General features: G+C 35.0%; 1 protein-coding gene across 1 annotated transcript in view; it reads left to right on the top strand.

The window, feature by feature from the left end:
* Positions 1 to 694: 694 nt before the first annotated feature.
* The window catches only part of LOC129224042 (ensconsin-like), a 91210-nt gene continuing 65817 nt past the window's right edge, over positions 695 to 26087 (top strand). Inside the window, exon 1 of the mRNA XM_054858440.1 lies at positions 695 to 759. Coding sequence (XP_054714415.1) covers positions 714 to 759 — 46 coding nt within the window. The 5' untranslated portion in view covers positions 695 to 713. The remainder of the gene's footprint in view (positions 760 to 26087) is intronic.

The following is a 26087-nucleotide window of genomic DNA, read 5'->3' as shown; positions in this document are numbered from 1 at the left end:
TCCTAACTTTCACGGGTCGAAAATATAGGATATCTACATATCAAAATATTCGGATATATATCAAAGTATAGGATATTTTCGAAAATATGATGATCTTTTCGAACCCTGATTAGGGGTCTCCACTCCTTCGTTGCTTCGGGGCCTCTACACTTCCAAATACGGCCCCCGCCCTCCCTCCCATCTGACCAGATCAAACATTACCAAATGAAACCTTTTTAGTCTTTCAGTTTCAGAATGTTTCGACGAGGAACCCCAGTTAGTGTACAAATTTAAATTACATCCAAGGTTGCAACAAACGTAAAAATAGGGGTGGGGGTGGGGGTGGGGGAAGCACAGCGTAAGCAAGGAAGGATTGTTCAAAACCACCCTGGGGTATTGACTTGTAAATAGCTGTAAACGTGCCTTGATGACTTAAGCATCACTCCAAACTCTTCAATAGCTCAGTGGTAGGGACTCTAGGATCGTGTGACAAACAGAGAGACAGATCGTCGTAGCTTTTTTCCACAATACTTTAATAATCAAAGCACCATATTAATTTATTTTGCTCATTAGTGTTACTTTATTATTTGAAACTGTTTTCATATTTAGTTCAAAGTTCTAAAACAGATTTTACTTTTGTTTTTCACCTCTTCATTCATTCGCGAACTGTTGTTGAAAGTGTTGTGTTTTTAAATGGCAATGTATTCCCACACATGCGTAATGTATACATAGTGATGGCGAGTGTGAATAACATTGGATTAAATTATGAGGAAAATAAAGGTAAGATAGTTGAGATTTTATGAAGTTTTTCTTAGATTTTATTCTCCGAAGTAACATATAATGTACTGTTGAAGGAGTTACATAACATGGTTTTTACATCTCGTTCATAGTTTCCATAGGAACTGAAAATATTGATTGTTATTAGGGCGAATCCCGATTGCATTGCGGCTTCTAATGCTGTCACTGCTGCGCGATAAAATCTGTTTATTTACTATACTGCATTTGATTTTCATCGTAATAATTTGTCATTTTAGATGACATGATACTAACATTATCTACCACAATTTTACTGCAAACGGTTGTGATTCAAATGTTAATATAAAATATTAATTCTTTTCACCCTGGCACTGTTATTTCATTCCATCTGATGTAACTTCTTACATCTGAGATTATAGAATCCTTTTTAGTTTATAAATGAGCGTTTGTGTATATTTATGAGGGTTACGTTGCGTTCAATGACATTTGTTTAACATATAAAAATAATATAACAATACTCGTGAACTGAGCTTCCAAGCGCTTAACACTGCTGTCAATCTAAGTTTTTGCTGTCACGTTTCGTTATTACGTATGATGCAATTATTTTTTACAGTATTATCAGCTATTGTACTTTAAAAAAGTTATGCCTTTTAGTAATGTCTCATTAACAGCAGCAGACGTTTTAATTCGAATCATGAATGCAATATTCTTCATGTGGAACACTTTACTGGGGAAAGAAAACAAGTAAATGTGTGCTTAATAACGTTATTATCAGGAATATTTGTGTACTAACTTCATTAGTTGTATATAAAATTAGTTGTTGAAGTATAATACAAGGGTAAAGTAGCGATAAAAAATTGTTGACTTTCGTTGAAATTATTTAAATGAATAATAATGTTACTACCTTTCGTTTCTTGAACTGATATTCTAGAATGGACATTAAATATGTTTTTAAGATTTTGAACGAACATTGAATTGGGTTATAAGCCATCATTTTGTACATATATATTTTAAAGCATATGAATTCATTTTAAAATGCTCTTACTTATTTCAGTTGGTAAAAATATACTGAATCACTGCTCTCCCTCAAGTTCATGTAGAAAGGAATAATATTGTTGAAGTTTGTGCTGAAAAAGTAAAATAAGAAATAACAATATAATTCCACAAATATTGCAAATTATTGTGCTGCAATATTTTCAGTTATATGTTGTTATTCCTTATTTTTAATATTATAGTTGTTTGGGTGATCACTAGTAGTTATACTGTGTAAATAAACTGAAGTGACAAGGGCTTTGCTATCATATTTGAATAAAAGCCAGTAGTCTAATATTCAAAAACTCATTCTTCAGAATTATGAAAACTTTTGTAGTTTTCCAGCCATGGCATTACTCCATGAAGTTTTAATTTGATTTATCATCCATTTTATTGTGAAAAAGCAAGAGTGTCTTGCCTACCTAGGAAAGTCTGGGCAAGAGAGCCCCCCCCCCCCTTCCCCCATAGAAGTTTGATTGTATGTCCATGAAAATGAATCTTTTCTTTTTTGGACTAAAGTTACCAATAGTGTTGCTGGTTCACTGGTGCCAGACCAGGAAACTTACCTCAGACCACCATAAAGAAATAATCATTGGCCACGGGCCCACCAACGGCTAGCTATTTTTTATCACAATTGGCTAGAAAAAATTCAAAGCATTAACCTAGTCGATGTTTAGCTATTAGCCAAACCCTCGGTTATTATTTTTTCTTTTTCAAATAATTTTAAATTGCACATCACATTGAACTCAATATTATTTATCATACTTTTGGGGGAGAGAGATAACTCCCTGAAACTAAGTAAAAACAGTCAAATTAAATTCTCAAATTTTTGGTAGTTTATTTTAAAAGTTGCTAAGTGAACTTGGTTTTCAAACTGTATACTTAACTGTTTAAGATACGTACCAGATTTAAATGTTTTATTGCTAAACTTGCGGAAGAAAAAAAAATGTTGAAACATAAATATATTTAAAAATTCTCATCAGTAAAAAAATGCTTTCTACTGTTTGCTTATTTGCTTCACATTGATAGTTTACCATTTTGAACCTTATTTGCAGTACATTAATTTTGCACATTCAAGTATATATATGTACATATATCTATATTTATAGTTATAATTTAGTGTTTTATTTAATGTTTAGTAAATTAGCTGCAAAAATGAAATATAGCCTGGAGAGGGCCCAATATTTTTATAACTAACGGTAAAATATAGGAGTAAACAATATGGAGAGGGGCCCGGAAAAGTCATTTGTGATGGGCTCCAAAATTTCTGTGCACGCCCCTGCCTATACCGATAAGGAAAAGTCTTTTTTTGTTTGAAACAGCATAGTTCCTCGGCGGTCTAATGTAAATTAAGTTCAGATTTGATGAAATTGAGGTAACTCTTCAAATATCATACTCACATTTAAATCGATTTGTACTTCATTAACTTTGTATATCTTCTCACTGAGTGAACCGTTTTTTATGCTTTTTTTTGTTTAGGGGGGTGGTCTAACTTAGGTTCCAAATCTTATTTGTTCTTTAGGGAAAAGTTAAGGGTAAAACAATAAATTTCATGCAATTTCCCACACTAAAGATTAAATATAAAACCCATTGATAAACAAAGAGTAATGATAATGAAAATTTTGACTTAAGGATTCTCTGAAGCAAACATAAAATTCATTCTAGTGGAATTTTTAATCTTCGTCGTAAGTGGGGCCATGTGAAGAAACATGAGACATTTATCACGAGTTACATGGCACTAATTGCGAAACATAAATTGCAATTTACAATATTACAATTCTAAAATTTACAATTTGACAAATTTAAACTTAAAGCGGTTCGTTTCTTTTTTTTTAAGTAATTCATGCATTTGCTTTCGAAAGCAAACTTTGATAAAGTTGAACAAATGAAGACCATTTTTTTTGCACACATAGTTACGCATTTGAAAAAGCCTTTCTTCACAGTCGTCGGAACTCTCCGAGATGCTCGCCGTGTTATTTACACCACTAAAAAGCAAAAAATAAATTACTTTTAAACAAAAAAAAAAAAAAAAATGCCTTCAAAAAAAATACTCAGGAACTAAAAAGCAAAAAAAAAAATGATTGCACTTACATTCTATTTTCTACCCAAACATAGAAATGAAATTTATTTTACAATTCTAGTACAAAAATCAACTAAACACCGAATTATAAAATAAACACTGATTTAAATTACTATGCGATGAATTATTTTAAATACGTAACTAATTATATACGATCTTTTAATTTTTAATAACCTTTTGAAGTCGGGGCCTCCTATAAACTACTACCTAACGTAACTGAGTAGGTTTAATTATAAAGACTAATTTCGCGTATAGTTAAATTAGTGTTTAATTCAGGATTCAGTGGGTTGTCAGTTACGTTATGTAGTTGTTTATAGGAGGCCCTGACTTCAAAAGGCTATGAAAAATTAAGAGATCGTATATAATTAGTTAGGTATTTAAAATAATTCTTCACATAGTAATTTAAATCAGTGTTTATTTTATAATTCGGTTTTTAGTTTAGTTGATTTTTGTACTGGAATTGTAAAATAAATTTCATTTCTATGTTTGGGTAGGAAATAGAATGTAAGTGTAATCAGGCATTTTTGCTTTTTAATTCCTGGGTATTTTTTGAAGGCGTTTTTTTTTAAATTTAAAAGTAATTTATAGAGTACTTTGTGACGTTATAGGAATGGAGCTTTGGAGACTTTCCCCCGGAATTTGACCTTTTTTTAAGTGTAATTTTATAGGTAGAGCATCAGCTACAAAATGTAGGGGATTGCTTCCTAATGCCCCCCCAGGGTACATCCCAAGAGTCATGCAGTAAACATACATTGTTTACTTGAGGCTGTAAATTTAAAACCAACTTTTGAAGTTCATCAAACTTCTCCCTCATATTTGACTTATACTTAAATCCATAAAAGATAAGTCTAGGTGGATGAGAACATCTTTTAGTATAATATAGTATTAAATAGAATCTTTGCCTCAATATTTGTAATTTCATAAAGGCCTGCAAATTTCTCACATGTCACGATTCTTGATAACAAGCAACAAGTGATTTGTCCTCATTCTTCCTTACATAAAGCATTCCTGAAGCAAAAGCACGCGCCACTCTTTCTAAAAAATAGCACTCACAAACCCAATATTGGAGGGGGTTATATTATTGGAGGGAGGGGGCCGAGCCCCCTCAACAGACTTAGATAAAATAAAAAGCTTTCTGCGACCACAAATCCTAACTGGAAATTTTTCTGCAAATTATTTTGCTTCATTCATCCTTGAATAAAAAGATAAATTTATATTCAAACATAAAAAAAAAAGTATATAAAATCATTTAATTATTATTATTATTTTTTTTGCAATAACCTATAGTTTTTGCTTATTTTTCACCAACTGAAGAAAACTGCCTCAACCATTATTTTTTGCCCAATATCAGTCACATGATCACATTATTATTATTTTCATTTCGTAGTGAAAAAGTTCATGAAACTACTCAAGTTGTTGACAAAGATAAAACATAAGCTACCTGCTTTTTACTTGAAAATTTTATCAAAATGTTTGATTTTGTAAATAAATCGAAAAAGAAAATCTGCCGATTTAAAATTGGGTATTTCTGCAAAAATAAATACATACCATATTTTCATCTATATTATCTGTTAAAAAAGTAAAATTAATGAGGTCCCGATTATACACTGCCGCGGATTATCCATGTTTTTTCTTTCTTTGTAAAGTTTTGTTTGTTTTACATAGCTTGAATTTTCTTCTTACACAATTCAAGCTGTGTAAAATAAACAACCGTACAGTCATAGTAGAAGCAGTCTTCTTTTGCAATCCTTAGCTCCTTTGTCTTGAAACTTGGTCTTTAAGTAATTAGCATACTATAACCACAATTTCAAGAAGAAATCATCATTTTTAGATTAATTTTGCACAGAAAAAAGCATAGAAGACAGGGCAAGAATGGCAGACAGGAAAATATTTGGAAGAAACAATAATAAACTCGAAGATCCCCCCTCCCCGACCTTTTTTAGAAAATTAACATTAGTAGTTTAAAAAAAATTTCTGCAGAGCGAAAAATTTTCAGCGAACATCGTTCGCGTGTTCGTCTACATTATACGCTGCCCCTCAAGACCCATAGAGTCAACGCTAGTGCATTTGTGGGTGGCAGGGACCTTAGCGCAGGAATTAAAATGGAGGGAGCAAGTACTGTCATTGGCTGAGCAAAAGCTTAGGCAAAGAGCTCAAGTCACTTGAATCAACAACAATGAATGGTTGACACATTATGCGTGAAAGAAGTAAAAGAAGCCTGATTTCTTCCTTAATGCTTTTCTTTAAAATCTATCTCGTGACTTGGTGTCTTTTCTTCACAAATAAGAGTCTTCAATCTCTCCATTTCATCTCTTCTCAATGGTAGGAATCAAGGTAACTATCACTGAGTTAGAGTAATATTTAAAGAGGTTCAGTAATCTTTGATGACTTGGTAAAGCTACAGTAAGTTATTACCCCTAAACCAGAGCTATGACGGAACTACATGCAATGTACGGGCAACCCGGTTACGCCATGGGATATAGTTGGATAACTTCCAAGATTTCATGTTTAAATTGAAACTTCTCTGCTGGACGATCATTCTCTAACTTATCACTTAAATGTTAAAAAACAGCAGATTTAAATGTTTGCCAACAGTTTCCAAGTAAAATATCTAAACTGGTTCAAAATTGTAAGGTTTTATAGAAACAAGGAGGTTACTTTGTTCAAGAGAATTGGTTAGTTGAACAAGATCAAAGGAGACCAATAGCAATAGTATGTCTTTTTATTAAAGGGAAAGTATTGGCTAGTACAAACAATCTTTGCATGAGTTTTTTCTTTTTTCGAGAAGGAAGTTAAAACTTAATAATATAACAATTGGTTCTAAAATTTGATTTGAACTCCAAGATAAAATATTAGTTGAAGTATTTGCGAATAATTGAGACACTCACTCGGCACTCGTAAACATTAAGAGTTTTTCTCCTTTTAGAGCTTGATAGATAATAATTTGGTTAGCTGTTTTAAAATGTTTTTAACAAGAATCATTTTGTTTTTGTTCCTCAAACTGTATCAAAAATTTGTAAACCTTCTCTTATTTATTTGAATTAAATTATTGCATTTATTCCTCCCCCAGTAAAAATTGTTCCAGGAAATAATTTTAAATTATTATAGTTTTTAATAATGAAAGTAAAGAAAACTATTTTTCTATTTCTACTAGTTAAAATTAAATTTTATTTATTTACTTTATTTATTTTGAAATACAATATCTGCAGCCCGCATTAAAACCTTTCAATGTTTCTTCAAACTGATTTTATTTTGTCATTTTCACACTTTCTTGTATCCTAAGACTGTATACCTGAATACCCGAAACATTTATTCCCTTTTTTATCAGGCTTTTCAAAATATTGTTGAAATTGAAAATGTCCAAAAATAAATAATGTTTTATTTAAAAGTAAGGATATGAAATAAAAAAAATTGTGTGTAATCCTTAATAACTTTTGAGAAATAGTTTGATTCAAAACAAATCCTTTTTGCTCCAAAAATCTAGAGCATTCTCGTGCTTCACTTTTTGATTTGAAAAAATTGTGTTTCAATGTCAAAGATACGCACATGTACTATATACAGTGGAACCCAGATTTTACATTGTCCATACTTCATACTTTATAACGCTTCCAGTGTTATTTTCTGCAAGTCTGTAAAAACTGCTATTAACCGGTAATGTTAAAATACTCTGCATTTTACGTTATCCCATTTCTGCAAATTCACTTACTACATTCAGGGGAGGTCATGGAGGTAATGATACCTCCTAAATCGTCTGTAATATCATCCATTCACAGGGACGCTCCCAGGATTTTTCTTAAGGGGGGGGGGACTTTTGGCCACTTACATCCCTTTTATATGCACGAGTTATTGAATTAAAGTTAAAAAATTGAGGGAATACTAAAATTCTCTCCCCTGCTTCACTTTTCACCGGATTTATAGCGTAAAATTTATTTGTTTCAGGCTAGGAAGCCCATTGTCACTGAAGCAGAAAAAGAAAAAAAAAAAAAATTGGGAAACAATCTTCGGAAAATAAATTTTTATAAAATTTAACTGAAATTAATTAGAAATGCCAAGTGCTTAATTTGAATGGAAGCTTTTGTACTTTGTTTAAATTTTGTGTAAATTGTTTACCTATTATTCAAATTGTATTTATGTAAGAAATACATGGCAGTACTGGATCTTGTTGATTTTATTGGTGATGAGGAGGGGGAGGGGGCAAAGGCAAATTTTGCCCTCCTCTGCACCTACTTTCAAGTTTAAAATCATAAATGCTCAGTTTTACCTTTTGTGTATATAAAAGGAATTTAAAAGCATTGCAGTTATATTTTTCTGTTGCAAAGACAACTACTAGCTTAAATACAATTTTACAGTAGCAATATAAACCTAGTTATAAGTGTAATAATAATGCAGAAATAGAGGGTATGAGTTCTCCGAAAAAATTTCTTTAACTGTAGTTCTAAAAAACGCAATTTTGGACGATTTTTCGGCATGCTAGGGAATTAGAGTTTAGGAGGCGTTTTCACAGAGAAATTTCTAAATTATTGCAATCTGGAAAACGGGACAAAAAATCATCGCTGACAATTTAAAAAAAAAAAAAAAAAAAAAAAAAAAAAAATAGAGCACATTTTTTTGACCATCTTTGCTGATGTTAAGAACAAGAGAGGTTCGATTACCCTCCAAGGATCTTGGTCGAAATTGAGTTTTAAAAACGCTATTATGGGCCGTCTTCGGGGGAAGGCATAGGCTTCAAGGAATAACCCCTGGCAGTTTTTCAGAATTATAGTCTAAAAACGTACTTTTAGACCATCTTTGGTTATGCTAGCAAAAGGTAGGCTCTGGAGCCCATCCCTTGGCCCCTTCGATTTTCCAAAATGTCTCAAAAATTTCACTGCATACCATTTTTGTTAATTTGATATAGAAATTTTCAGAATTGTTGTCTTTAAAATACTTCTAGACGATCTTCGGCGATGTTAAGAACGAGGGAGATTCGGAGAATTACCAAGCAAATTTTTGAAATTGGAATCTTAAAAACACGGTTGTAGGTCATCTTTGGAAACAAGGGAAAGAATGCTTCAAGGAATCGCCCCCCCCCCCCCCCCTGGCAATTTTTCAGAACTATAGTCTTAAAAATACATTTTTCAAACGATTTTTTTTTTTTAAATTTTAGGAATGGAATAGAATAAATTCCTTGACTCTCCCTTGATTTTTTTAGAAATTGAAGTTTTAAAAACGCGATTTTATTTTAGCTTTGTCTACATTAGGGGAACATATGAGATGAAAGGAATCACTCTTGGCAATTTTTTCAGGATTGTAGTCACAAAATTCCACTTATAGACGATCTTTACTAATGTTAAGAACAAGGGAGTTTCGGGGGCCCAACCGCGAAATATTTTGCAGTTTCAAAAATGCAATTGTAATTTGAAGCCTTATCTCACTCAAGAAGAGACAGATAGCTAATGACACAAAATCCCAGTTAGTAAACGATGGGAAAGTGGCCTCATTCAGCTCTCGGCCTTGTTTTCCTTTCAATTTGTAATTTTTTGAACATATGTTGCTTTTTACTATCACGGATTTCTTTCTTTCTTGGATCACAAATATAGATTCGGAGGGGGGGGAGGGGAATAAAATGAGCGATGGATAAGAAGTGTTCCAATAACTTTCTACATCATTTAAGAACTTTAACTTTTAAAATTATTCTCTGCCGTTGCGGGGTTTAAAATTTTGTTCCCGGAGACATTCATCGGCAAGGTTATTGTTCCTATATAGCAACAACCTCCAGCCTCTGATCTCTTTGGGACTTCGCCAACTCAGCAACGGGAAGCAAACTTCTTTTGCTTCGGAATCTTGTGCACATATTTCCGGTAACTATTGTGATTTTCAAATAAATCAATTTCCCGACTCCGAACTTTTTATGCAAAGTGAAGGATTTTTGAATGGTGATGGTTCCATCTCGTATTTTTTTTTATAAATAACGTTTTTATATATCAAACAAAAGACGTGGGAGTGTATAGAACTCCCCCCCCCCCCTCTTGGATATATGAAAGTAATTGGCAAAATCTGATGCTAAAAGGGATCAGGATAAGATACTTATTTTAAAAGTAAGAAATTCAGTTTAGTCATTATGTAAAGTAAATTCCTGGAATAAAAGCGCCGAAGTGTCGGAAATTATTAGAGACTAGCAGCAGGAACGCCATGAGTTTAAATTTTTGGGAGGGAGGAAATTTTCAATATGTCGAATGGAACCTCAAATTTTACCGACTGATGATAATTTTGCTGATTGGAACTCCAAATTTCGTCGAATGATAGTAATTTTGCCAAATGGACCTCCAAATTTCGCCGTATGATGATAATTTTGCCGAATTAAACTCCAAGTTTCGCCGAATGATGATAATTTTGCGGAAACGTCAGACAAAATTTGCCGAATAAGGAAATTTTTGGGAGGTCAGTTGACTTCTCTGTCTAGATAGAAGCTTGATGAGAACCATTTAACTCCGCAATTAATGATGAATGCGATGTACACGTTTTATACTGTCCGACATTTTACTTAATTACTTTCCAAGAAAATTTTGAATTTTAATTGTATTTTGAAACTCTTCTTTATTATTATTTTTTAATCTGTAAAAACTACTTGTCAGATCCATGAGCATTATTAAGTTTTGAGAGAAACTGACTTTTTTATAGTTGGGGCAAACCTAACTTGACAGCCTTGTAATGCTGTGATTAGAATCTGCGCAGCCTTAACAATGCTGCTAGGTTAGGTTTGCCCCCCAGCTAGGTACCTCTTTAGAATTAATCATTAAAAAAATAAATAAATAAAAAAATAAAAATCAAATCCCCCCCCCCTCGAATTAGGGTAGAAACATTTCTGAAACTTCTTGGGTGTCAGTAAAAAGCCTCAAATCGGCTAGGATTAAGGCACATAACAGGACATAAACGTCACTATTAATTTCATAAGCAATGAAAATAATACATTGTTATGCATTTCAAATAATAACCAAAAAAAAAAAATTAACGAATTGAAAAAATTACTGAAATCTTGAACAGTTTATTCAATAAGTGTTTGAACACAATGTGGGACGGATACTATTGTAGACGGCTTGTGGGGGGGGGGGGGCATGACCTCTATGACCCTCTCCTTGTCTCCGCTCGTGGTGTGAATACACATGTTACTGATTTCCAGGATAGTCATGCCCGAGTTTTGCATAAGAACATCGTACAAAAACTTTGTTCTTGAATTCAATTTTAATGATTCATGGAGTTGTAGCGTTTTCTGCGAATTCATTTGCATCTATTTATTTATTCTTTTTTTGATCCTACGTCATCGGGAACAAGTTCCGAAGCTTGTGCTGTCTAATGATGACGACCCATAAAACGATGACTCGCACAACTTACCTCATAAACAAGCGTCTTCCCCCCCTGCGTGGGGTGTTTTTCCTCTTGAATCTCGACTACCCAAGAATGCTCGTAGGTGTTTTTCGCCACTCTGTTTCTCTGCAACCTGCCAAGTTGAGGTCTTCCAACGTGTCGCAATAGTCAAAGACCTAGAAAAGAGAGGCTGCACCGCCCCTGCCTTTTATCTGTACGCCTCCCGAAATTGTAGAAGCGCTGCTCCATACGAAGTTCTCATTTGGTTTTGAGATGCTGTAAGACTCCCCTCACCAAGGGTGGGAAGGGGGGGGGACTGTTTTTAGTGACATTTCACTCTTTTTTTTGGTAGGGAGGAGGGTCTTGTTTTTGGGGAAGCCTAGTGGTTTTTTCTGGCGGGGGGGGGGGGGGATGGACACTCCTGCAGTAGAACTTCTTTAATTCGAACTATTTGGGACCGAGGCAGTTCGAACTGCCAAATCGTTCGAATAAGAGAATGTATTATGCTTTTCGCCTGTCCTTACATAACAACAATCAGAACGAGGAGAAAAAGGGTCATTAATGCAACTGGAAAAAAGAGAGAGAGAAATGATTTACACTGCAAAATATTGTTTATTCAATTACTAGTAACCATAGAATGCAAACAGTATTACCAGGGGCGCCCCGAACTTTAAATTATACCGGTCATTTGTATTATTTTGCTTTGACTTTGAACATACGTAGTTAAAAATAATTACTACAGAAAACAAAGCTTTACCTTCATTTTCGATTGCTTTTTCAAATTTAATGGCGTTTTAAAAGTTTTCAGTGCTCCAAAAATTACTGGTGGATTTGGGGGGGGGGGGGAATCAAGCGGTAGAAATGCATGGATAGTTTGGTCTGCTGTAGAAATAGTTGCCTCTGACAACCTTGATGTTATTTACTTGCCAAAGTAGTAAATAAATAAAATTTCAACAGACTTCGGTTAAATGAGGTTCCGGTTGAAACAGCTCCCGATAATCGAGGTTCTGCTGTTTTTGGAACACAGCAAATCGTATAGCCACGTCCCCCACACGTTCAAATCATAATTATTTTTTATACATTTTTTTTTTTACTTTTAGAAAATTGATACGAAATATCATGACAAAAATGGTTCATAAAATTCAAAGATATGAAAATTAATAGCCAAAGCTTAAATTTCTCGGAAGAAAGTGCAAACATGTAATTAAAAATGTCACTCTCACGCAAATAAATTGGGCAATGTGGAGATAAAATTTCTAATTCTCATCCTGAATCTGGTTCTAAAAACTTTTGTTTTGATTCAAATCCACTGCATGTCCGTAGGTGTAAGAAAAACTGATTCTTCCGAGTTAAAAAGTTCATATTTTCCTCGTAAAAACTTAATCGCGTTATGTCTTCGCATGTGTAGCGAGTTTAACTGCCAAGGACGTTGAATTATTGCCGTAGCCTCCAAATGACCTCGCAGAGTTTCGTTTGATCATTCCGCGGACATTTCGAAAGGCGGGAAACATGCAAAGGTAACTAAGTCATGTGATGAGAGTTGATGATTTACGTCATGTCCCCGATTAGGCAATGTGCTTCAATACTGGGCACTGTGAGGGGGATCTCAATTTGAGAATGAACTTTTTTGCCATTACTATTCTTTAACCATCAATATTGCTCTTATTCTTTTATCAAATAAGTAGTTTTTAAAACTTTTTAGTGGGCGTTTGACTTTAAAGATAGGTTCCTAATAGTGATGGGCATAATCGAGATCTTTTGATAATCGAGATCTCGGGAATCGAGTACTTCTGATAATCGAGTGATTGATAATCGAGATCTTTTTAAGTCGATCACTCGAGTGATTGATAATCGAGATCTTTTGAAATCGAGAACTCGAGTGATTGACTTCTCGAGATCTTCCGAATCGAGTACTCGAGCGATTGACTTCTCGAGATCTTTTGAATCGAGTACTCGAGCGATTGACTTCTCGAGATCTTTTGAATCGAGTACTCGAGCGATTGACTTCTCGAGATCTTTTGAATCGAGTACTCGAGCGATTGACTTCTCGAGATCTTTTGAATCGAGTACTCGAGCGATTGACTTCTCGAGATCTTTTGAATCGAGATCTCGAGTTGTTTTAAATCGAGATCTCGAGATGTTTCAAATCGAGACCTCGAGATGTTTCAAATCGAGATCTCGAGACGTTTGAATCGAGTACTCGAGTAGTTCATTTTCTGAGCTTTTCCAAAATTGAGTTGACTACTACGGGGGTGCCCACTAAAAGGGGGTGGGGCATGGCGCAGCCTGTGCAACTAAAATTTTTAGAGCCGGTTTTTTGAGAGGTTTTTTTTAATCTCATTTTCGAAAGGGGGGAGGGGGTCCATGGCGCAGCCTGCGAAACCGAAATTTTTAGAAACGGTTTTTTTAGAGTTTTTTTTTTTTTTTTAAATCTCATTTCGGGAGGGGGGGGGGAGAGCTCTTTCTAGACGGATGCTTCGTAACATTTGAGAGGGTGCGCCATCGCCCTGCGAAAGGGGGGAGGTGGACTCCCTTGACTTCAGTTGAATTCCCGAGTTGTTTTGGCAGGGGTGCGCTCGAGATAGGAATGTGACATTTAGCCTACCATTTAGGAGTATAATAAGGGGTGAACCCTCCCGGCTTTTAGAAGTTTTAGGTTAAGTTGGGGGGGGGGTATTGACACCCCCCTTTTAGAAGGGGAATCAATACCACTCCCTCCAAATTCCATGAAAAATTCTAGTTTTTACATTTAGGTGGGACTAGTTTTTTGTTGTTTTCCGATAAAATTAGCAGATACACCTTTTGTCCCCTTACCCTCCGGTAAAGTTCGAAATGCAAGCTTGTTTTAGGGGGTCGATTCGATAGATTTTAGTCTTCATTTTGGGGTCGCAATCCTTGGGGGATTGCAGGTTCGACTAGATTCCCTGTTAGCTTGTCAGAAACTAGGAGCTCGGCATTTGGGCGACTGAGTGATTTATTCGAACGGTTATGCATTTAAACTAATGATTTTCATTTATCACGTGATTATTTCGAATGGTTTCGGACTCTCAAACACGAAGTTAATAATGTAAACAAGTAGGGGAATAGTTGCTCTGCGCAAAAGTACTCATTCTTTCCTAGTTTATAGCTTTGCTTTTTTTTTTTTTGATGTTCTTGTTGAGAGTAGTTGAGTATATTTATCTGATTAATACATGAGGAGGGAGGGTAAAATATTTCTGATTGCGTTTTCCAGAGGATTGGGATTCCCAGCGCATTGAAAAGTGTACAAGTGTGGCTTGAAGTGCATTGAAGTTCATGATTATTTTTTTTCTTTCTTGATCCGCTCTTTTTTATTTTTATTTTTCATTCGTCGACTTTAGGAATATGCAATAACAGTAAAAGTGTTGAGAGTGAAGTTGAAATGTTTTTGAGTGCATTAAAAAGAAATATTGAAGTTTGTCGTGTGGGATTAATTTTAGCTTCCACTCTTCGGCCCAATTTTTAAATAAAAATTACATTTTATACAGATTTTTTTTTTTTGAAATTCCATACGCAAGATATTTGTGACTTCTTGTGTGCGTAGCATTTATTTTCGCGTGGGTAGTTAAATTTAAGTATTTTGCTTGTTTTACTCGCTTCTGTTTATGTCATATTCCTTATAGTTTCGTAAATGTTAATTAGTATATTATTTTCTCAACTTAAAAATTTTCAGTCAATTAATGTGCTGATTTTATGTTTTTTTTTTTTTTTTTTTTTTTTTTTTTTTTGTAAAGTTGAGGCAAAACTGCTGAAAATGCTTAGGCTCGCAACGGTCCATTTCGGAACTTAAGGTTCCGTAGCTACGTTTCATTTTCCATGCGCTGGTCCTCAAATAGGTTAAAATTGATTGTCAAGTTTCTCTGAAAAGCAAATTACGTATTCGGTTTTCAAATCATCCGAGATGCTCGATAACCGAGCATTCCACAGCAAACAATATATTATACAAGAGAGAGCGCGGGGGAGGGGGGTAAATGGCGCAGATCGCGCCATTGAAGTTTTGAAGAGGAGAGGGTAACTTAAGCGGGCTTTAATTTATTTTAGGGGGTTCAACATCGCATTTGAGGGATGAGTGTCATCGTCATGGGGGGGGGGCATCACTGAATTATAAACACCTTGCGTTTAAACATTTCATTAACGTTTTAACATGGCTGTCACAGCGTTAACAATCGCTTTAAAACGTTTACTCAACGAAGTGTGCTCTCTGAGTAACCCCATTAGAAAAAAAGCAGAAGCAAATATTTGATTCAATAACTTTATAGAATGACAGGGGTGACACATTTGAGAAGCAATTATTTGATTCTAAAACCTTATAGAATGACAGGGGTGTCCGTCCGTCCCCTGTGCGAGCTTTTTATGACAATCCTCCCTCCCCCAAGAAACGATAATCCGAAAAAGGGCTAAGACTACTTAAATTTTCAATTACACGGTTTGTACCATACCGGTCAAGGGCGCCCATATGCAAAATTTTAAGGGGGGGGGGGCTCAGATATTCTCCCCATGGTTTAATAGAATATTTACCCCATAGAAACCGATTTCAGTACAGATTAGAGTTATTAAAATTTTTACATTTTTAATAACTTATTGATTAATTGCTGGAGAAGAAATGATTTTACATTTTTGCAAAAAAAAAAAAAAAAAAAAAAAAAAAAAAAAAACTAAAAGCAAGGATGTCCTAATTTCAAAGAAGGGGGAGGGGGCTTGAGCCCCCACTTGCCCCCCCCCCTATATGGAAGCCCTTGATACCGGTTTAATATATTTTTAAGTTTAACAACTCTCAAGTTTAAACCTGCTAGTATCGCCCAGCGACTTGCCCATATTATCATTATCCCTCACTTTTTAATAAAAATTGTACATACGTACGTATTTAATCTTAATAACTGTCAAGTTCAAAACAGTATGGAAAGCGTTTCTCTATCCTTTGCTTCAAGATTTCACCACCGGATCACACCAGGGGTGGATACAGAAAACCATTTAAAGGGGGGTGGGGGTCATGCTGAAGAAAGCCCTCCCCCATGAACGAAATTCCCGTTTTAAGTACGAAAAAATTCGGAAACTTTTTTGGGGGTCAATAAAAAGCCCCAAATCGGTCAGGAATAAGGCACATAATTGGGGATGAACGTTGCAAATTAATTTCATAAGCAATAAAACAAAGTAGTAGTTCAAATATTTTCTTTGAAAAATAATTAATGTATTGAAAAGATAAGATACTGTCATCGTTTTTCAGGTACCCTTTTTTCAACAAAATAGTAAGCTTTTACATATAAGGGGCCATTCCTTTGTTACATATGGATGATTTTGGCCATTTTTGATCCTTTCCCCCCCATGTAAGGGTACGTAAGGTTTTTCAAACCCCTCCCCCTATTCTTACGTAAGATTCCATTTCGTTTTTAGAAATAATGAAATAACTAATCTAATATCACTGGAATCGAAATTTAATTCACTATTATTAAATTAAACCTTTTTGCGTGAAGAAATATTTACTAAAAAGTTGGAATCTAGACTGAATGTGTTTTCGACATTTTTTTGTATATGATGCGATAGTAGTTTAAAATAAAACATGCCATAGATAGTGCAATTCTTTTATTATGTTTTACATAATTAATTCTTCGTAAAACAAATAAAAAAGTCATCCTAATACGTTTTTATTTTCCAGACGCAAATGAAACATCGGCTTGGAAAATACTGCTTAAGAATGCGTTTGAACCCCTCTCCCCCCCAAAGTATGCAGACATTTGTCCACCCCCACCCCCACGGGACCCTTACGTAATTAATGAATGGTCCGTAAAGACATCCAGTAATGTCCTTACATCCACAATCTCACTATTTTGCGTTGAAAAAAGGGTTCCTTGAAACCCCGAAACACGTGTCTGCAGTGATCTGTATATTTGGGCTCTAAAACGTTTGTTATTGCCTATTACACTTGTATCATTACCCAATCGTATAGTCGAAGGTGAACGTAAGGGGGAAGACGTCCCCTCAGGTTTTCAACTTAAGTATTCCCCATTTTTACCTGAACTATAATTTTAATGCCTCTCAAGTTAGAACCTTATATAAGCGCCTCCAACCTTTACTTCCACCACCGGGAGACAACACATGTCTCCCACAGACCCGTCCATGTGTTTATTCATTAACACCTTTCGCTCAAAACATATCATTAGACTACCAAGCATCCCCAAAGAATCATTTGATAATCAAGCATTCAACAGTATACATTCGATTATAACACTATTCGAATGAAACATTCGAAAGGCAATTATTTGATTGTAATACCATTTAGATCGCAAGGGGATCCTCAAGTGTGCTGGCACACTTTTTAAAATTAGGGATCCTCTCTCCCCCTCAAGAAGGACACTCCCTAAAAAAGTCGAATGTCCATTAGGAATTTCAATGGCTCAGTCTGCGCAATGACCCACCTCCCCTGTGGGTTCCTCAGCGCAGCCCGTCTTTCGGGGGGAAGGGTTAAAAGGTTTCAATGCAAATTTTTGCGGAAGACAGAAAAAAACCTTGCTCATTCATAAGTAAAATCATTAACTTTTCAAAGCCAGCCCTTTGACCGCCTAAATGACGGATCAACCCCTGCAACTAAAACACTTCAGAAGCAAGGGTGCTCACCCGCCCTGAGGTCAAGCCCCCCCCCCCCACCCTCAATGTCGCAGAGACCTCCCCCCAACAAATGAGAAAAATACCCCTTAAAACACCCCCCTAAAAATGTCAATAGCACAGTCTGCGCCATGCCAACCCCTCCATAGGTGGGCACCCTTGTCTGAAGTCAACTATATTGAGAGGTTCATTCGATTATCAAATCGATCGAAGAATAACACTGCTCGAGTGATTGACATCTCAAAAACTCAAGATCTCGAGAACTCAACATCTCGAGAAGTTCAAAGCGAGAACTCGAGCAGTTGATCGCTCGAGAACTCGGAAAGTGACAATCGAGAACTCGAGCAGTTGATCGCTCGAGTTCTCAGAAAGTGATAATCGAGAACTCGAGAAGTTCATCGCTCGAGAACTCGAAAAGTGATAATCGAGTACTCGAGAAGTTCATCGCTCGAGAACTCGAGAAGTGGTAATCGAGAACTCGAGATACGATAATCGAGAACTCGTGGTAATCGAGTTCTCGAATGATCTTGAATAATCGAGTGATTCGATTATGAGAACTCGATTATGCCCATCACTAGTTCCTAAACACGCACATTTCAAAAGTACTTTGTATTCAGCATTACTGAATAGACCACGGCCTAGGGCAAGCGCTTTTTAGAGGCCTTTAAATGGCTAAAGTTTTTTTAGATAACGGCTAAAATTTTGAGGTTTGACTACAAAGGGGCTCCGAAAAAGAGTTTGACCTAGGGGCCCCTGATATCTGAATCGGGCCCTGTTTGTATTATATTGTTGTTGAATACGGAAGGCAGTGCCTGGTTTAGGGAAGGGAAAGGTACGCCCCAGCATCAGGCGGCAACATCTGGGGGGGGGGGGAGGGGTGCACCCTATTTCTGTGGGTTTTTTCCACTTACATTTTAGTTAATTTTTTAATTTCCTTCTGGGCAAGTCACAACCTTGGCAGGAACAGGGGAATCTGTGGTGGTGGGGGGGGGATACCAAGCCCTAAAGAGTACCCCTCTAGAGAGTACCCCTGAGAGTAAATTTGAAGAGTACTTCCCTCAGTGCACCCTCAATGCAAAAGTTGATTTTAGAAAATCCCCACCCCTCCCCTTTTTTTAAAAGCGTGGATCTTGCTTCAGAACTAGATAAGTTGAACAGTAGTTCTCATTGTAATTGCTTAGCTAAGTGAAACTGTTTAAAAGATTCTAGGATCTTAGTTTATTTTTCTTAAAAAAAAAAGTCAATGTGTTGATGTTGCCTGTTCGTGAAATGTTTTTATCATTTTAAGTTTTCTAATCAAGAATGGGGTGTGTGCGTTTCATTGATTTTTTTGTGAAATTGAATTCTTAAAAGTAATTAAGGGGAGTCGGTACCCCCTATACCATCAATGTTAATTTGCAAAGGTTCATGTACCTTTTTCTGATAATCTATTAAAGATACAATAATGAAATTTTTTCTGTACCTTAAGTAGACTCTTTTCTCTATACTGAAGTAAAATTTTACAGAAAGGAAGTTTAGTTTTTATTTAAAAAATTCTAAGGCGTAAGTCACAGTATTGTGTTCAAAAAATGCCATTTTGCAACACGAAATCAGCTCTATAAAAAAATATTTTTGGAATATGAGAAAAATTTTACTTCAGTATATGCAACTAGATATATGGCATAGGTGATAAAAATTTCAAAGCCTAACACAATTTAGTTTCTGAGAAAAAGGAACATTTAGTTTCAAAAATACCATTTCGAGATATTGCAATTTAAAGGGGAAAATCATACCTTATCAACATATGTTTAACTTTTTTTGAAGCACTTTTTAACTTACTTTTAATATGAGCACGAGCAAGAAATTTGTATCATTAAAAAGGTATTGAAATGGAGTTTCAAAATATATAAAAATCAAAAAATCAAATTTTTGAAAGTATTTAGGGTACTGACTCCCCTTGGGCACTATATACACATGGAATTTTTTTTTCTTGCTAAAATTTATTCAGTTATTGATTTGTTGATCACTTGTTGCATGTTTATGGAGTTACTCTAAAAGTACTTTTGTCTGCTCCAAAAGGCAGTTTTTCAGCTCCGGAAGATGCTGCTCCAACACTGTGAAGCTGGATCTTTGTTTCTCTGCCTGCTCAATACTAGCGGTTTCATTTTGCGAATAAATACGATTCCACGCGATTTTTTTTTTTTTTTGAATACTGGACGTTTGTTTTACGTTTAAAACGATACGCGATAATCATGCGTCTTTAATTGTTCATTTGGTTTTTAAGATTATAATAAAGGGGATCTCGAAAAGTAGTGCAATGTTTTTTAAAACCTTAATTTTATGAGTTTTTTTATTTTCAATCAATTATTTAACTCCCCTCGTTATCCACAACCTCTTGCTACCTAGTGAGCAAATTTTCAACCCCTTGTTGTTAAGGATCAAATTATCTAGAGGTGGCATTTCGGGTATCAGCCAAATGTTAGTTTTTTTTTTTTTGCCTCATAGCGCAGTAAAAAAAGGAAATCAGAGGGTGCAATGTCTGGCGAATTTATCTCAGCAATGGTCAGCAGAAAAAACCTGGTTCTGTTACATCATGATTATGTGAGACTACGCTGCTCAACTAAACCATGGAAAAAAATCTACTAATAATAAAATGAGGTGGGTTGCCTCACTGGTCATTACACCATCCGATTTCTATTTATCCGATTACTATTTTAAGGAAAAGCTTGAAAAAGTGACTGATATCCAAAATTTCCTGACATTTTGCTTCAAAACCAACTGATTTTTATCGATAATAAACTGAAAATTGCACATTAGGTCTATATATTAATAACGAGGGTATTTATAGCATCTTGATTTAGTTAAAAATTCGTTAAATTTTTTTTTGCTGGGGGGAAAAAATAGATTACTTTCCCGTCTTCCTAATAACAAGCACTACTTTGTTTAGGTAGGTTTAGGATTTCAAGATACGAACACCAAACACAAGCCAGCAGCCCCTCTTCTCATATGACCATGAGACTTCTTTTTTTTTTTTTGGTTTGGATATTCACTATCACAATGTCGTTCGGACCTTTCCTCTTCAAAGGTCTCCACCTTTTTCCTACGTCCGTGACAAAAAACTGCGGCTTTCTCCCCATTTGTTTTCGGAGTCGCTCTTCCGTCGCTTTTGTTGTTGTTATACTCTTGCAACACGCATTGTATCCTGTCACATTTTTCAGTCTAAAGTCAGCCAAGCGTCCACCCCACAACGCCCGCGGTTTTGTTTGCCCCGCTGTTTCGAAGAGCCGTGGGAAGTTGTTTCTTGTCATTGGATAAGTTTCGATTTCGACGGGATGGGGTGTTCCGCAAATATTCGGAAATGTCTGGAAATGATGCTTCTGCCCGAAGCGATTTCTTTTTTTTTTTTCTTTGCAATTGAGATTCCGAAATGTTTTGTGATGAGGCGTATGAGCATCTACAAAAGCTCGAATTGTGAGTAATAATGTATCGAAAAAAATGATGATTGGAGAGGATGTTGCACCTTTCAGGAATTTCTCTTATTCCTTCCTCATCTATAGAGGCATGTATCCATGTGTCCATGTTGCAAAATTTTATGTGGCATATATAAAACCTTGTCTGACTTTGAATACCCTCGGCAAAATTAAATTCCTATCGCAGTTTCGCATCGCAGAGAACTCAGGTGCCTCCAAGGACGCCCATATGCAACATTTTAAAGGGGAGGGGGGCTCAGATATTTTCAAGATGGTTTAGCAGGATATTTTCCCCATAGGAACCGATTTCAGTACAGATTAGAGTTATTAAAATTGGACATTTTTTAATAACTTATTCATTAATTGCTGGAGAAGAAATGTTTTGACATTTTTGCAAAGAAAAAAGTACTAAAAGCAAGGAAGTTCGCATTTAAAAAAAGGGGGGGGGGCCTTGAGCCCCCACTTGCCCCCCCCATATGGGCGCTTTTGGGTGCCTTCCTCTTGTGTAAAAATGTTGATGACTGCAAATAAATGACATATAAAAGGGGTTTCAAATACTAACAGAAGTTACGAAATTTAATTTTTTAGTTTTACAAATATTTTTTTAACATTATCAATTTGTCTTAAAAAACAGTTTTTGCTAAATATAATGTTTTAATCAATTTAAATTGACTATGATAATGTAATTGAAGAACCAAATCTTAAAATTATGAGAATACAATATTTTTTCAAAAGCAAGTTTACATCTGAAAAACTCAATACCTTATTACCCCGCATTATCCGGCTTTCCGGAAAAAAGCTAAGTTGACCAGTAGGCCGGAAAATTCGAATTTTCCGGTATGCCGGATAATTTGAGGTTTATTTTGCAACAAAACAAAAATAAATTTCCCCATTCAGTTCCAATCAGAAAGCAAACCACTGCAAAGAAAAAAAAAAAAAAAATCCCAAAATTAACCTTCTTTTAAAAAAATTGTGTAATTTCATATAATATGTGCTAGTGCTTGCTATTTATGGTAGGTTATTATTAACAGATTTAAGAGCCACTGTCTGTAAGAATCAGGCTGTTTAGGGCATTTGTGATTGTTGACATTTTTAATTTTCTTTATTTTTGCATATGTTGTTCCTTATCGTGAATGTAATGTAAATCCAAAATATTGACTTACCGTTTTTGGGAAATTAAATTTTTTAATTTAGGGGGCGTGGCACATTTTTGCGTGTTTTTCAAATTTGCAGATTTTTAAAGTTCTTGTTGCTTCAAGCGCCCTAATAATGACATGGATTTTTAAATTCCATACCATTCCTACTCCTTCCTTCCTACACTACGAGGGCGACGCCCACAAAGTCCGTTTAAAAATGACCGAAAATGAAATTTTTTACTATATTCAAGGTCAATTTTCTCAAAGCGCCTTCATGATGACACACAACATTTTTACATCAATTTGTAGCTACACTTGCATACTTCAAAAATATGTAATAAAATTAATGTCAGTATAAGAGCGCCAGAAGATATTGGAACTTTTAATTGATAAATTTCACAAAAACGCAAATGTTTAAAATCTAACTACCACTCTCGCCCTCATAGCAGAGATCTGAAACTAATTAAGTTTGATAACCAACATGTTTGTCTAACATTTCAATTAAAAAAATCGGTGTCACTCCTATTACTTTCGGAAATATAATCGTTCGAAATTAGTATGTTATGGTGTTATTTAAAGAAAGACTTTTCAAATTCGAATGGCTTTTTGCACCGTTTGTTTTAAACTTTATTGTAAAATCACAGTAGTGACGACTAAAATAATGCGTTTCTAATGTTTTTTTTTTATAAAAAAAACTTTATAAAAAGCATTAGAAACACAGTAAATCGATATAGGTACAGATGACATATTGTGTAATGGGCATTATAGGCTAAAAATTTTTTTTTTAAAATAAAAAAAGTCGGATTTTTTTAAATTCAAATCAGATTTTTTTTTTAAATGTTCAAAAATTTTTAGATATTAATTACTTTACCATTTATAAACAGAATATATTTCATTCAATAAATGAATCCATTCAACTTACTTTTAAAATTAAGATCAGATCTCTAACTATTCAATAATGTTTTAAGATTTATAAATAAGTTATAATGCTTAGATAAGATGTGATTTTGTTTTATGCTTTGCTTAAAGATAAGGTTTCCTTTATCATGTACGTTTTTAGTGTAAAGTAATATGTTGAGCAATTACTTTTCTGAACTATATTAATCATGGTGTATAAGAAAAACTCCAAATTGTTATTTTGTTCTAAACCAATTTTGCATCAAAAGCAATAGAGTGAAAATCTGTTACACACACAGAAAGAGAGATCTATGTAGTTTTGTCTGTTGAAGTTAAGATACTACAACCTAGTGTAGCTAAATTTAGAGCAATACATTCTAAAGATGCAAAATTAATTTTTAAAAATCAAATCAACCGATTTTAATTAATGATTTTGTTAAAAAAAAACACTTAATTCAAATCAATTGATAAAAATCAATGATGTTTAAAAAAAATCACTTGATTTAAATCATGATTTTAATCACGATTTAAATCAACGAACCCTGGTTAAAACCTGTCGCTGGGAAGGGGTAGTTGATCTCCCCTGCTTCGCCACTATACTTATGTATTAGGCCTAGCAGTATCGCCGAGCATTTTCCCAGAGTCCCCATTTCTTTACAATTTCAATTAAGCGTGGTTTATTGATTGTACAGTACATTGATAGTTAATCATGAAAATGTTCAGACTTGATTCGACTACTCAAGTAGTTTTGTTGAAAATACAGTATTTTTACAAAACTAATTTTCTCCTTGCTTACCGCCAATTTTTCTACCATAGCTTATTGTTTTTGCCGTAGTAAATATGTTATCACTTGTTACTTGCGATGATCGATTTACTCTGAGGCTAATCAAAATCGTCGACTGTATCGTGTGTAATGACTCGATAAGACAATGTTGTTTTTCGATATCAATTACAAAGGTCGTAATTCGTTGAAAGAGATATTGTTCCTGAGTCATCCGAATCATTTGTTGATGCGAGAACAAAATTCCTCTTTTATGAAGAAAAATATGACATGCCGACATTTCATGCCTATTAACTTTGCGAATGTTTTCTACCTGTTTTATTATATGCATCTGAAACTGCATGGTAACTCTTTCGGGTCCAAATGTTATTTTTGCTCCAAATTTATCCCCCTTAAATATGTTTGGTTTGAACTCCTGTGTGTACTACAGCCTTGCTCCAGCTCCGTGCACAATGACAAAGGTTGTGGATTGTAACTCTACTGCACCTTGTTTAACAATGGGGTTGTTTCCTTCAGTCAGAAGAAGTATTACGTTTTGTCACTGAAATTGATAGAATAAGCAAAAAAAAAAAAAAAAAAAAAAAAAATATAGACCCAGTAAATACTTTAATTTTCCCAACAGTTATTTTTTCATTAATTTTTTTAAAATGTCCGATTTTTCAAACAAGGCGTGGTCTTGATGACGTCAGAAATAATGCACTTTGGCGCATCTTTCTACCGCGCTTCCACGTTATGATAATCAAGAAGCGAATTAAAATTACGCTCTACGCTTGCTATCACCCTATCGTTGCCAATACACGTGAGTAAAGATGCGAATTAATATTTTGCTCTGTGAATGGCAACACTGAATGGCATTTCGTCATTTGTAATGCATCGGCAGAAGCCGTAATCAACGAAAGCGCGCCGATTTAAGTAATTTTTTTAAAAAATATTAAACTTAAACAAATTATTTAAAAATTGTCACATACGTTGTTTTTAAGCATGCTCTTTCAGAAAAAAAATACTTTTAAAATTTTGTAAACGACCTCATTGTAAAATTCAAGAGGGCAGAGGCGGATCCAACTTCTGGCTTTAGAAGGGAAGGGAGTCCTAAGCAGGGTTGCCAGAAATCCCGGATTTCAAGGGACAGTCCTGCATTTTGAAAAATTGTCCTTCGTCCCGGGGAACTTCCATACGGGACGACTTAGGTCCCGTATTCTAACTAATAACAATATTTTACAATACGAGACAGTATTTTAAGGTAAAAAAAATTAAGTAAAACGAAAAATGTGGCTAAACTAATTAGCACACTGTCCCTATCAACGTCAATCTGTATACTGAACCTCGTTATATTGCTTGCTTTATTTTTTAAGTTGGAGTTCCTCCACAAATGTCCTCACCCATAAATATACTGAGAAGAATCTTTCGAAAGCTATTGAAACAAAATTGTTTATCACCCCTTAAAAATACACCATAACCAGTAAGTGCCCTCAACCACAAAAACATCCCCCCCCCTTTTCACACTTAGAAGCCTGTCCCGTATTTACTGTTCTTAAATCTGGCAACCCTGGTCCTAAGTGAGTTTTGCGCATAATTACAGGGTGGTTTTCCCGAGCTGTAAGTCCCCCCCCCTCAAAAAAACAAAAAAACTGCTTTATACTTGATAACTTAAGGGGGGGGGGATGGCGTGACCTCCTTTGAATCCGCACCTTTAAGTGGGCCACTGCAGATGTGTCGAGCCTACTATCCCAAAACTTCCAAAGCAATGCTCACATTTATCAAAATACTTATAAAGATCAAAGAACCACGAGATTTTGAAACCTCAAGAAGTAAACAATCCAATTCACCCATTTGTTGTCAATTTATTTGCAAATAATTTGAAAATAACTTAACTTGCAAAATGAAAAAGACTCTTCGAGACTCTATTCGCGTGTCACCAAAACATGCACCGCATCGCATCGGTATTGAATCGACCACTTTTACTGAACTGATTTTTAAACGTTCTACTTTTCCTCTCAGTTCTGTCAAAAAATGTG

The sequence above is a fragment of the Uloborus diversus genome, chromosome 6 (assembly GCF_026930045.1).
Source record: "Uloborus diversus isolate 005 chromosome 6, Udiv.v.3.1, whole genome shotgun sequence".
NCBI classification, from domain to species: domain Eukaryota; kingdom Metazoa; phylum Arthropoda; class Arachnida; order Araneae; family Uloboridae; genus Uloborus; species Uloborus diversus.
Note: the sequence above shows the minus strand (reverse complement) of the source record. Positions and strands in the feature narration are given on the sequence as shown.